Source organism: Sarcophilus harrisii, chromosome 2 (genome assembly GCF_902635505.1).
Source record: "Sarcophilus harrisii chromosome 2, mSarHar1.11, whole genome shotgun sequence".
NCBI lineage: Eukaryota > Metazoa > Chordata > Mammalia > Dasyuromorphia > Dasyuridae > Sarcophilus > Sarcophilus harrisii.
Window position 1 is genome coordinate 341,222,917 of NC_045427.1, and position 14,391 is coordinate 341,237,307.

Genomic DNA, 14,391 nt, shown 5'->3' on the forward strand with positions numbered 1-14,391 from the left:
CATAAAGGAAATGCTTTTATTTTTCTGTCTCTATTATTAATTCTACTGTGTAATAACCACATTTAGCAAAATCATTAGCTATCCAATTACAGATATTTATGGCAAGCATTGAACTTTTCTTGAAAGCAAAAAATTCTGTTCATTTTTCTTTTTGCCCACTATGAATATAAATCACTGATATGCTTATTTTCTTTGATTCCTTATTTCTGGAAACCAAAGGGCCTGAATTCTTTAATGAGAGGAGAAATCAGTTACAGTGATAAAATAGCGATAAAATCTCACCAGTTGAATCTGAGATTCAACTTATTTTCTTTCTTTTTTTCTTCTCATATTTCAGAACTCACCTTTAACTTGTATTCATGTTCCTTGTTGACTCTGGAAAGCAGCTGAGCTTTTCTTCTGTTGAGAGCATCAATGAGAGCATCACATTGGGCCACCAGGCAAGCTTCAAATTCAACACTGTTCTCCTATACAGAAAACAACATATGTATAACATAGATGAGATTCCAGGATCTCATCCATACTCCGAGGAAATTAGTAGAAATGAAGCTCAATGGTACCTATACTCTGTCTACATTCTTATTGAAGGGAATGAAAGGGTATTTCTGAATATGATTGTTAGGTATACATATGTATAAATGTTTATATATGTAGATAAACTCACATACACTTATAGAATACACATACCCACACAAATATCTCTCCTTTCCTCCCTCTCTTCTTATCCTCCTCTCTCTCTTTTTCTCTGTCTCTCTTTCAAAGGATATTTTCTTTTGTTTAAGATTTTTTTTCAGCAAGGATAAAAATCAAAACTTTCCCTAAAGTTAATTTATTGAGTTCAGATAACTAATTAACATCAATATCACTAACAAAATGCTAGCATGTATATTTGGGGATTGAAAATGGAAATGTATCCTACAGAGGAAACTAGTTTACCCAATTAGAAAATATCAGCAAGGATAAAAGTTCATCTCAAATTTTTTTTCTCACTATGAATTAGTACCCTAGGAAATGGTACTCCAATGTGTAATTCACAACACAGATACTAATTTGAAAACAAATAGAATTTTTTAGGGGGTGGATTCGGTGGGAAACTTGTATCTTTTGACAAATGTAGGGAAAGTTAGATACTTTTTACAGACTAGAAAAGAAAGGAACAAGAATAATAGTTAACACAATTCTTTAAGATTGAAAGATCTTAACAGTAATAATAGCTAACATATAATTCTTTAAGATTTTCAAAGGTCTTTATATATATATTTTCCTATTTGGGACTCAAAAATGCCCTTTGAAGTAGATGCTATGGATGTTATCCCTATTTTACAGATAAGGAAATCCAGTCTCAGAGGAATTTTAATGACTTATTCAAAGTGTAAAAGTGGGGTTAAATGTAAATCTTGACTCTCAGTCCAAGATTTCATCCACCTAATGAAAAAAATGTGGTATCATTAGATAAATAAATAACTAAAGAAGAAAGAAACAATAACCAGACTTCAAGCTTATTTATTGTAGTTATTTGACATATTAAAAATGGCAATTCTATTGATATTTAGAACTGATCTCAAAGTCAGGAATGCTTATGTTCAACTCCTACTTTTAATACATATTGGTCAAGGGATACTAGGCAACTTAACTTCTCAGTGCTCTAAGCAATTCTCCAAGTTTAATTTGTAGAGGTGTCCAACTTGCATTTGTAGAAGGAATTTATTCACCTTGGTAATACCTCAAAAATGAAATTATGGGTATAATTTTTATTTTAGTTCTTATCTATATATTGATTGACATTTAAATTATTTTTGTTAGTACCAAATATCAGTAGACAGTTAAAAATTGTTTAATACAATGAGTATTTTGCACATTAAAAATCCTTACCTATGCAAAAAGCATAAGGGAAATATGAAAGGACAATGAGTGACATAAAATTCTAAAATTTGCTTTTTTCATGATGCTTAAATTTTAGATATATATTTTTATTATAGAGTAAATATTTTCAATATCTCCCTGACAGGTAGCAAAAATGTTCTAGATATATTTTTTATATTTTCTTTTGGATAATATTTTATTTTTCCAATTGTGTGAAAAAATAATTTTAATATTCTTTTAAAAATTAAATTCAAAATTCTCTCCTTTCCCCTCTTATCTTTTGCCCAAGGGGGCAAGCAATTATATGTAGGTTATAGATGTGTGATAATGTAAAAAGTTTTTCCACATTAATCATGGTATGAAAGAAAAGTTTTTAAAAAGAAACCAAACAAAAAATAATGAATATGAAAAATAGAATTCTGTGATCTACATTCTGATTCTATTAGGTATTTCTTTGAAGATGGATAGCATTTTTCAGTCAGGACTCCTGTGCAATTGTCTTAGATCCTTGTATTGCTGGAAATAGCTAAGTCATTCAGATTTGATTATGGCACATTGTTACAATTATTGTGTAAAATGTTCTTCTGGTTCTGCTTGCATCACTCTGCATCAGTTCATGTAAGTCTTTTCAGGTTTTTCTGAAACCAAACCATTCATCATTTCTTACAGCATATAGTATTCCATTATAATCATATAACATAACTTGTTCAGCCATTCCCCAAATGATGAGCATCTTTTTAATTTCCATTTCTTTGTTGCTACAAAAAAAGCTGCTATAAATATATTTGTAAAATAAGTCACTTTTCTTTTTGAAATCTCTTTGGAACATAGACCTAGTAGTAGTAGTGCTGGCTCAAAGGATATGCATAGTTCTATGGCCCATTTCAAATTGTTCTTTAGAACAACTGGATCAGTTCACAACTCCACCAACAGAGTTTCACTGCTTTAATTTCCCCCCATCCATTCCAACATTTACCATTTTCCTTTTCTGCCATATTAGCCAATATTATAGGTGTAAGGTAGTACTTCAGAATTGTTGAATTTACATTTTTTTAGTTAATAAGATAGAGAGTATTTTTATGTGACTATACATGGCTGTTTATATCTTTTTACCACTTATCATTTGGGGAATGACTTTATTCTTATTAATTTGACTCAGTTCTCTATTTGAAAACTGAAGTCTTTATCAGAAATACTTGATGTAAAGATTGTTTTCCAACTTTCTGCTTCCCTTCTAAAATCTTGGTTGCATTGATTTTGTTCTTGCAAAACTTTTTAAATTTAACATATTTAAAATTATCACTTGCATTTCTCAAAGCTCTCTTTTTCTAAATTAGTCCTAAATTCTTCTCTTATCAATGGTCATTTACTACTGTGTATTGGGTGCATAACCCACTGGTCATCACTCTATTTCTTGGCCAATATGAGATTGCTTTGATGATTACTTTCTAATACAATGTGAGATCTAATACAGTGAGGCAACCTTCTTTCACATTTTTCTTCAATTAATTCCTTTGATTTTCACATAATTTTGTTCTTCCAGATGAATTTTGCTATTATTTTTCCTAGTTCTATAAAATAATTTTGGGGTAATTTGTCAATGAATAAATAAATTAATTTATGTAAAATAGTCATTTTATTATATTGTTGTAATGGGCTGAAGTTTGAGTTGATGCACTGAGGTCCCAAGTACATGAGGCTGAATAGTAATTGGACTATACTCTATTAATATACATGATTGAATAAAGAATGGTCCCTGCCCACTCTCTGTGCAAGTCCTGATGTGTTGTACAGGAAATGATGATTTTGGTGGGTGGAGTCAGAGACAGGAACAGGAAGAGAAGCAGGGAGAGATTGGGCCTGGGTCCATTCTCCTAGCTGCTGGTCGTGTGGCTGCGGATCTAGCTAGCTTCTTGACTCAGCTGCACACATTGCTATTGCTATCGATTCTCTTCTACCTGCGATCCTTCTTCACTGAGAATAAAGACTGACGATTTTCCCGTAACCTGAACTCCGGACTCCTGCTGATTTTAAAATACGTGATCTTCACATATTGTTATCTTTATTACATATACAACATATATAATATCTAAGTAATACATATTAATACATACATACATATACAATACATATTGTCATCTATTACTTCTATTATATTGGTTCAGCCTATACATGAGCAATTGATATTTTTCCAATAGTGCATATCAAACTTCATTTATATGAAGTGCTTTGTAACAGTGTTCATAAAGTTCCTGGCTTTGTCTTGGCAGGTAGGTTCCAAAGTACTTTATGTTGTCCAGAGATATTTTAAGTGAGATTTCTCTTTCTATCTCTTTCATCTGAATTTTGTCAATTATATAGAGAAATGCTGACAAATATGTGGGTTTGTTTTTTAACTTGCAACTTTCCCAAGATTTTTTATTGTTTTAACTAGTTTTTAAATTGATTTTCTAGGATTTTCTAAGCATGCTATCATACCATCTGCAAAGAGTTAAATTTTTGTTTCCTCATTGCTTATTCTATGTTCTTCAATCTCTCTTTCATGTTTTATTGCTATGCCTAGCATTTCTAGTACAATATTATATAATAGTAATGATAATGGGCATCTTTGCTTCATTCCAATTTTATTAATCAGTCATCTAGTTCATCCTTATTACAGATCTTACTCACTGATGGTTTTGACAGATACTAACTCTCATTTTCAGAAAAACTTCATGTGTTCCTATTCTTTCCAGTGTTTTTTTAAAAATAGGAATGAGTGTACTTTGTCAAAAGCTTTTTCCTCCATCTACTGAAATAATCTTATGATTTCTGTTGGCTTATTATTATTTAGTGTCAGTTATGCTAATAGTTTTTCTAAGAGTTAACCAGGGCTATATTTCTAGTAAAATCCCACCTTGTCATTGCATATCATCCTTGTGATATATTGCTATAATCTCCTTGCTAGTATTTTATTTAAAATTATTGCATAAATATTCATTAGGGAAATTCATCTCTAATTTGCTTTCTATCTTTTGGCTTTTCCAGGCTTAGATATTAGCACCATATTTGTGTCATTAAAGAAATTTGGTAAGATTCTTTTTTGTCTATTTTTCAAATAGGCTATATAATATTGACATTAATTGTTCTTTAAATTTTGGTAGAATTCACTTGTGAACCCATGTGATCTTGGGGATTTTAGGGAGCTCTTTGATGGATTATTCAGTTTCTTTTCTCAGATAGAGTTATTTAGGCAAAAATTTCCCTATCTGTTAATCCTGGAAATTTATATTTTGTAAATATTCAGTCATTTCATATAGATTGTCATATTTACTGTTATATAATTGGGCAAAATAGCTCCTAATAATTGTTTTAATTTCATCCTCATTCTAGATGAATTCACTCTTTTCAGATTTGGCAATGGCAATTCAGTTTTCTTCTTTCTTTTAAAAATCAAATTAGGCCACAGTTTATCTATTTTATTGGTTTTTCATTAAAGCAGTTCCTAGTTTTATTTATTAGTTCACCTGTTTTGCTTTCAATTTTAGTAATTTCTCCTTTATTTTCATGACTTCCTATTGTTTAATTGGGTATTTTTAATTTTTCTTTTTCTAGTTTTTGAATTGTTTGTCCAATTCATTGATCTATTTGTTCCATTTTAGTGCACATAAGCATTTAGGGATATAATTTCCCCCCTAACTATTGCTTTGGCTACATCCCATAAGTTTGTTATGTTGTCTCGTTGTTGTCCTCTAATGAATTTTTTGATTGTTTTTAGGATTTATTCTTTCCACTTATTCTGTAGTATTAGAATGTTTAGTTTCTAATTACTTTTAAATTGATTAATTAACCCTTTATTGAATGTAATTTTTATTGCATCATGACCTGAAAAGAATCCATTTAATATTTCTGTTTTCCTACATTTGGTTCTGAGATTTTTAAAAAAATATACTAGTTCATTGTATTGATGACATGTATCACTGATATAAAGTTATATTGATTTCTATTCCCATTCAGTTTTCTGTTGGTGTCTCTTATGTTTAACTTTTCATATACTAGTCATATCCTTACATTGTTCTTATTTATTTTGTTAGATTTATAAAATTCTTAAAGCGGCAAGTTGAAGTCTTCCATTGGTATGATTTTACTATTTTCTTCTGTACTCATTTAGCTTTTCCTTTAAGAATTTGAATGTGGCTAGACTCTTTGAGATGATAATCTCGTCTAGCCCTGGGATCAGCATGGATCCATTGGTCCCAGTATTTCTCTCCATTTAATAAATTATTGAATTGGTCTCTAATCTCGGTCTTGCTCAGTTTCTTCAGCATTACATTTTGGAGTTCCCCAGTGAGATAATTAGAAAATGAGCAGAATTAGAGATAGAGACTTTCAGGTCTCTGCCTTGGGCAGGGTGGCTGCAAATCTGAATTCTTGGCCTGTAGAGGCTGGGCCCCCTGGATTTTTTTCAGAGCCTCTGGGAAAGAGAGCAGTTTCCAGCCACAATAGCCTGATGGTAGACAACCCCATTTCAGCCACAGGAGAGTAAGTTTGTCTGGGTACCTTTTGGAGTTCTAGAGTTCCATCTAGTTATGTCTTAAGACTTGTTTTGTTTGGTTGATTGATATGCTAGCATTTGGATTTTGGATTCCCAGAATTATAGATTCTGGGTGTAGGGTCTTCTGGACACAGGGGACCCTACCTGGGTGTCTTTTAAAGACACATTGTGTGGCTAATCAGACGTGGTTGTCACTGTTGTGGCATCCTTGAGATGCCATTGATTCTTTATGAGTAGCCAACTGGATGCGGGGGTCGCTACTGAAGTGTTCTTAAGAAATACAGAATCTGGACAAGGTAAGAGACTTTTTCTTTCCTTATCTTGTGGTGGACACTGCAATCACCAAGACTGCAGTCATTGTTTGGATCTCTTCGGAGCTCTGGCACAATTCTTTAGGAATTGCTGCGGCTCTATCTCTAAAATGAGATATGAGGGAGGCTGCAAAGATTTGGAAAACCAAGTTTTTACCTGTCCACAATCTAGACACTCCATTGCCTCAAAAAAAAATCTTTTCCTGGAGCAGATGCTTTGCTTGAGGAAACTCTTTCTGTCCAAATTCTTTTCCAGAGACAAAGGCCTGTTCTTTGCATCTCAATGCATTTCTATGAGATATCCTCCCCCACCCTCGCTCTGGAGTGGGGAGTGTATACATTTGAAAACGGGACTTGGTTTCCCTGCTTTGGTCATCCTGTGTTAGAGCAATGCCCGACCCTCCCGCTTTTGCATGCTCGGGGCTATCTACAAAGACTGGGGATTTTAAAACTTGGTTTGGCTTTAATGTTAGTGTCCTACTGAATGTTGTAAATTGTGCAGTCTAAGTGTGATCAGTGTTCTGTATGTTATTAGACAGTATAGTTGTGCTCTGTGTTCTATGTGATTTTTGTCTGTGTTGGGAAATTGACATTTGTTTGTCTGTTTTGTTAACTTAAGAGCTCTGTTAAATTTAAGAACAATGATCAAATTTGGGAACTGGTTATTTCAATACTGAACTCCAGCTGGTGAAAACATTTGATTAGGAATTTAAAGATGATTCTAAATTTGGGAAATTAATTGGTTATCCTTAAGTATAAGATCTTAAAGGAACAATAGCTTGTTAAAGAAGTTCTGTTAACTTGCCTGAAAGAGGTCATGTGCCTATAATTTTACCTAAAGTATGTAACAAGGACTTTTCTGAAAGCTTCATCTCTGGCCAACCTGGGGCTTAGGAGAAGTCCATTGGGAATAATGGCCACATGGGGCCAGAAGGAGAGAAAGAAACTATGTTGTTTTATTATTTGAAATGAGATAGAAATGGATTATATGCTTTAAATCCAGCTCTGCTGGACATGTAGGTTTTATGGAATTCCCCCACCCACCCACTGATTTCTGCTACTTTAAATGTTGGGTGGGGTAGGGATCTTTTGTAAAGATTTAAACTTGCCCCCCCACTGCTGCTACTTCAGCTATAAGAGCACCTAGTTAGCCTGGAGTGAAGTTTAGTTCGACTTCCCTACCACCCTTGTCTCTTTGGAAGTGGGGTGGGGGGAAGGATAGTCACATGGAATCCTATCCTCCTCCCTCCCCCTAAACTGTTCCAGACATTTTTTAAATCAGGTTGTAGCTACCCGGTTCTTGGTTAAAAGCAGCAAACTGATAAAGTTATGGTAAATATCTGTTTAGGATTTGTTACTAGAGGTAAAATATCTTGGGTTTGTAGTTAATATGCACTGCATTTTTTCCCTCCTGTAACTGATTTCTATAATGGTCAATAAAAAATTGTTAATTCAATCATGTCATACCTTGCTGTTTCCAATCTGGTCATCAGTAATCATTATATCCTAAATACTTGAGCAAATAAGTATTTAGTCTGGTCATCTATTGGTTACTAGATATTATGTCTGGATATTCAAGTTTTTTTTTAAGGTTTATAACTAATGAGAGGCCACATCTTGTAGCAGTCCTTGTGGACCAGTCTTTCTATCTTAGACTGTTCTAACTTTTCTTTGTTAGATTTGTTTTTATTTCTAGATTTGGTCAAATTGCAGATATATTGACTTGCTTCTGGGACCTAGATCAACCTTTGATTGTCAGCACGCCACACTACAGACACCCATCCCCCTCGCAGACTGAGCATCATCCCTGTTCAGCAGGAAGAAGCAATTGAGAGCCATTGCCCACTTTTCCTGATGTAATTTGGACTGATATGGGGGAGTGGGAAAGTGGCTGACTTGTTAGAATTGTAACTCTATTACTGTGCTATGTTTAAGACTTGGGATGGAAATTGTTAAATTTGTATAACTATTGCTGTTATGTTTGAGGGACTTTTAGTCTGTTATGTATATGCATATGTATATGATTTGTATGTGGGATGGTCATTTGATAATTCCTTTCCAAAAGAAAAAAGGGAGGAGAAGAAATAGGAAATTGGGGAAACTGGTGTATTTCCTTAGGCACTTCTGCCTTGTCTCCTATCTTGTTAGTTCAGATTTAATTGGAAGTCCTTTACTCCTTGCTTAAATTTACTAGACTATGATTTGCTGGTTATGCTTTAACTTGGAAATCCTTTATTCTGTTAGAATTGCCCTGGCAGACTCAGTTTTGGGGATTATTTTTTAGAAACAACCAGAAATGGGATACCTGTCTTGGGACTGGCAGTCTCTCTGATCTGTTACCCCAGTTCTTTAATTAGTGGTTTAGCATACTTAAAAGGATTTTGTTGATACTGAGGCCTCTAAAAGTTTGGGGTTTGCCTGCCTTGGTCTAACTGTGCATGATTTGCTCAGATCTACAGTCTCTGGGTGGGAGAGGTGGGGCTACTCTAAGCCTCGCCCTTCTCTCCTGGAGCGGGCCAAAGCACAACTGCCTTGAGCCCTGCTGTTCTGTAAGCAGAGGCTGAGCCATACACAAATGACCACAGCTGTCCATATGCTCCCCAATTGCAGAGGATCTGACAATTGATTGTCAAAAATAATTGAAATAAGGAACTTTGTGTATTGCTGATAACTCTGGGGTTATCAGGGAGAGACCTGACCTTGCCATAAGTCCTTGCATTGGTCTAGCTTTATTTTGATTTTTATTTGGTCTATTTACTTCACATAGGGTTGTTCAAATTATGGTGCTAAGACCTTCTAGAGGAAGGTAATTCAAGAAATTGAGCAAGACAGAGATTAGAGACCAATTCAATAATTTATTAAATGGAGAGAAATACTGGCACCAATGGATCCATGTAGCCCCGAGTATCGGGGCAGTGAGCTTTTTATGGAATAACAAGAACAATAACGTAATGGAGGGAGCTAGGTGGGATACCTAATGGAGGGAGGTTACTGATATTCTAATGACATCTAAAATGGGTAAACCTTTATCTTGTCAAACATTAAGGAATGTCAATAAAACCTTTATCTTAAACATTAAGATGGAAAGGTTATAACCTAAGGCAGAATAACTAAATAGGACAATTAGAGGAACTGGGTCACCACATTAACAAGGAACTTTGGCATAACATTCCCCACTTTTTCTCTTGGAACTATTCAAATCTTTAAAGTTTTATTTTTAATTTATGAATTTAAACAAGCATTTTCATTAAATAATACAATTAAAAAACTGCACATAAAACTGCAAATTTACTATATACGAATTGCTAATTCTGTCAAATATACAAAAATGTTAATAAAAGAAGAATTTGAATGTTTTACTTTTTGGTGTATATATGTTTAATATTGATCGACATTGATATTACTTTTAGCAAAGCATAGTTTTCCTGCCTAACTCTTTTAATTATATGTATGTATATATATGTGTGTGTGTGTGTGTGTGTACCTATATGCATATATATATATATATATATATATATATATATTACGCTGTCTGATATCATAATTGCTATTCCTGTTCTTTTCCAACTTCAGTGGCAGCACAGTAGATTTTCCTCTAACTCTTTACCTTTAATCTGTTTGTCTCTGCTTCAGATATGTTTCTTATGAAGAACATATTGCAGAATTTTGGTTTTTAAATTACTCTGCTATCCATTTCTTTTTTATGAGAAAATCATTCCATTCACATTCACAGTTCTGATTATAAAACAAAGCTATTACTAACTAAATATTATTGCTAACTAATAATTCTCTCCATCCTATTTCCCTTTCATTTATAATTTTCTGTTTCTCTTGTCATCTTGTCCCTAATCACCAGTGTTTTTCTTGTGATAATGACCTCTCCAATCCATCCTCCCTTCTATCAGTCCTTGTTTTTTTAATCTTTTTTTCCCTATATGGTTAAACAAATTTCTATGCTTAAATGAGTGTATATGCTATTCCATCTTTGAACCAATTCTAATGGGATTAAATTCAATCATTGTCTATACACTCCAGCTTCCCCTCAAGTATAAAGCTCTTTTACACCTTTTTAAATGAGAAAAGTTACCTTGTTCTATTTCTCTTTTCCCTTGTAGTCTGGTGAAACCCTTTTTCTCTCTGCTTAATTTAATTTTTTTTTTGTAGACTATATCTTCATAGTCAACTCACACTTGTGTCCTCCAAGCACACTTTTTCTGACTATCCTAATAAAGAAAAAGTTCTGAGGAATTATAAATGTAGATTGTAAACAGTTTAATAATATTAAATTTGTTATGATTTCTTTTTCCTGCCTATCTTTTTATTCTTCTCTTGAGTCTTGTGCTTGCATGTTAAATTTTCTATTCAGCTCTAGTTTTTACATTGGGAATGCTTCCCGCAATTTCATCAAATATCCATTCTCTCTCTTCTTCCCCAAGGATTATATTCAGTTGTGTTGCATAGATAATTCTTGATTATAATCCAAGCCCTTTTGCCTTCTGGGATATCATAACTCATGCTCTCTGAGCCTTTAATGTAAAAGCTGCTAAATATTTTGTTTTCTTAACCATTGGCTCCATGACATGTAAATTGATTCTTTCAGATAATTTCATTATTTTCTTCTTGAAATGGGGGCTGTAGAATTTGGTTCTAATATTCTGGGGAGTTTTCATTCTGGGATTTCTTTTTTGAGGTAAAATTCTTTCAATTTATATTTGCTTTCTGAGTTTAGGATAACAAGATATCTTTCCTTGATCAATTCTTAAAATATGATGTTTAGCACTAATGTACTGTTGGTGGAGTTGGGAAGTAGTCAAACCATTCTAGAGAGCAATTTGGAATTCTATTCAAAGGGGAATCACATTGTGCAAACCCTTTTATCCAGCAATATTACTATTAGATCTGTATCCCAAAGAAATAATAAAAAGGGAAAAGGACTTACAGGGACAAAAACATGTGTAGTAGCTTTTATTGTGTTTGTTAAAAATTGGAAATTAAGAAGATTTCCATCAGTTGGGGAATAACTGAAAAAGTTGTGATATATAAATGCAATGGAATATTATTATGCCGTAAGAAATTAGGTTGTAGGCAGATTCCGGAAAACAAACTTGGAACAATTAATACAAAGGAAAGTGAGCAGAACCAGGAGAACATTGTACCTAGTAACAGGAACATTTGTGATGATCAATTATGATTGACATAGCTCTTATCGATAATATGATTCAAAACAATTCCAAAAGACTCATAATGGAAAATGCTATCTACATGGAGAACAAGATTGAATGCACATCAAAGCACACTATTTTCACTTTATTTGTCATGATTCTTTTTCCTTTTGTAACTTGCATTATTATTATTATTGTGGTTGTTTTGGCAAACTATCTCTTCATTTACAACATAAATGGAACAAACATGGAAATAGGTTTGTACATATATAACTTACAACAAATTGTTGTCATCTTAGGAGGGGATGAAGGGCAAGAGAGAGGAAATTTGGAATGAAAAAATTTTATTAAACTTAATGTTTAAAATTATCTTTACATATAATTGGAAAAAAATAAAATAGCACTGAGAATGCTACCAAAAAAATGAAGTGGGCCAGAGCCAAAATAGTACAGTAGACAGGACTTTGCCTGAGCTCTTCCTGGCTTCTGTCAGAATAAATACTAGATCAAGCCTCTGAATGGATTTTGTAGAGACAGAACCCACAAATATTTGGAGCATAATGAATTTACCACAGAAGATATCTTGGAATGATTTCAGGAAAGGTCTGTACAAAGTCGGGGTGAGAGGGTGGGGAAGGACATGGCCCAATGCAGGCACAGTGCAGGGAGGCCCAGGATGGAGAGGCCTGACACCAGGAATGTGATGGATGCTCTTAGCCAAAATACAACAGTATTGATTACCCTGTCCTGGTTCAGAAAGCTAGTGTACCAACAGACTAGTGGTGAGACCACTAAAGCAACTACAAAAAACAAATAGTGAGCCTCTGAATTTCAGCATAATAGACAGGATTTGGTCAGGCCCATCCAGTACAGTGAGGAAGCCTGAACCCCCTACTGCCTTAGAGTAGTGAGAAGCCCCTTTTGCCCAGTAGAAGAAACTCGGTACAATCTGTACCCTAGAAACAATCTTCAGCCTTTGAAATTGAGCAAAAAAAAAAGGGGGGGCAGCTAGGTGGTGCAGCGGATAGTGCATCAGTTCTGAAGTTAGAAGGACCTGAGTTCAAATCTGGTCTCAAATACTTAATAGTTCCTAGTTTTGTGACCCTGGGCAAGTCACTTAACCCCAATTGCCTCAACAATATATATATATATATATATATATATATATATATATATATATATATATGGGTAATAGTGTTGTAAGGATCAAATGAGATAATATTTGTAAAGTGTTCTCAGAGGAATGTTGTAATTAAATTCCAGAATTGTTAGATCAAAGAAAAATTCAACTATCAAGGAGCCATAGTCAGGATTACCCAGGTCCTAGCAGCTCTCACTTTAAATGATAAGAGGGCCTGAAATATATTGGAGGGTATAGAAGCATGGACTACAGCCAAGAATCAACTATAAAGAAAAGAAAACTATGTTTTTAAAGGTTAAAATGTTTACATTCCTACATGGGAAAATGATATGCTTAACTCTTGAGAACTGTATCTTTGTAGGAATATACTTAGAGTGTGTAGGTGTAAGGTGACTTTAATGATTAACAAAAAGAAATTAGAGGTAGAAAAGGGAGAGTACTGGAAAAAGAGGAAAGGGGAGGTAAAATGGAGGTAAAGTATATCACATGAAGAAGCAAAAAAGACCTATTATGGTTGAAAGAAGGGAATGAGATAAGCATTGTTTGAATTTTAATCCCATAGAATTTAGCTTAAGGAGATATATTTATCTATTTTATAGAAATATCAGATATATTTAATTTCTTAAAGTAACTTGTCTCACCCTATAGGGAAATAAGAGAGGAAAAGGGAAAGGAAAAGGGAAGGATAATAGAATGGAGGGCAGAAATAGAAGAGGAAAGGTCTAAGAAAGGGGAAAGGGTTAAGATGGGAGGGCAGACTGAGGGAATTGCTGGTCAGAAGCAAAACACTGGTGAGGAAGGAAAGGGGGAAAGGAGAGAGAAAAGTATAAACTGGGAACAATAAGATGGCAAGATGATGTCTCCCATAAAATGGAAACAGCAGACTGGATTAAAAGCCATGTTATTTACAAGAAACATATTTGAAATGGAGAGATAACATATGGAGTAAAGGTAAAAAAAAGTTGGAGCAGAATCTATTATGTTTCAACTGACATAAAAAAGCATGATCTTAGATCAAGCAAAAACAAAAACAAATGGATTAAAAAGGATTTTACATCTTGCTAAATTGTACCATAGATAATGAAGTAATATCAGTGCTAAGCATGTATGCACCAAGTGGTATAGCATCCAAATTCCTGGAGGAGAAGTTAAGATTGCTGCAAGGAAAAATGGATAGCAAAACTATACTAGTGGGGGAATCTCAACCTCTCTCCATCAGAACTAAATAAATGAAAACACAAAATAAACAAGAAAAGAGTTAAGGAGGTAAACAAAATTTCAGAAAAGTTAGACATGATAGACTATTGGAGAAAGTTGAATGGAGACAGAAAGGAATATATTTTTTTTCTTGGCAGTACATGGAACTTATACAAAAGTTGA

General features: G+C 33.8%; 1 protein-coding gene across 2 annotated transcripts in view; it reads right to left on the bottom strand.

The window, feature by feature from the left end:
* The window catches only part of TRIM9 (tripartite motif containing 9), a 209,761-nt gene that overhangs the window by 103,090 nt on the left and 92,280 nt on the right, over positions 1 to 14,391 (bottom strand). For both annotated transcript variants that reach the window (XM_031952991.1, XM_031952990.1), the window contains exon 3: positions 345 to 467. In XM_031952991.1, coding sequence (XP_031808851.1) covers positions 345 to 467 — 123 coding nt within the window. The remainder of the gene's footprint in view (positions 1 to 344; positions 468 to 14,391) is intronic.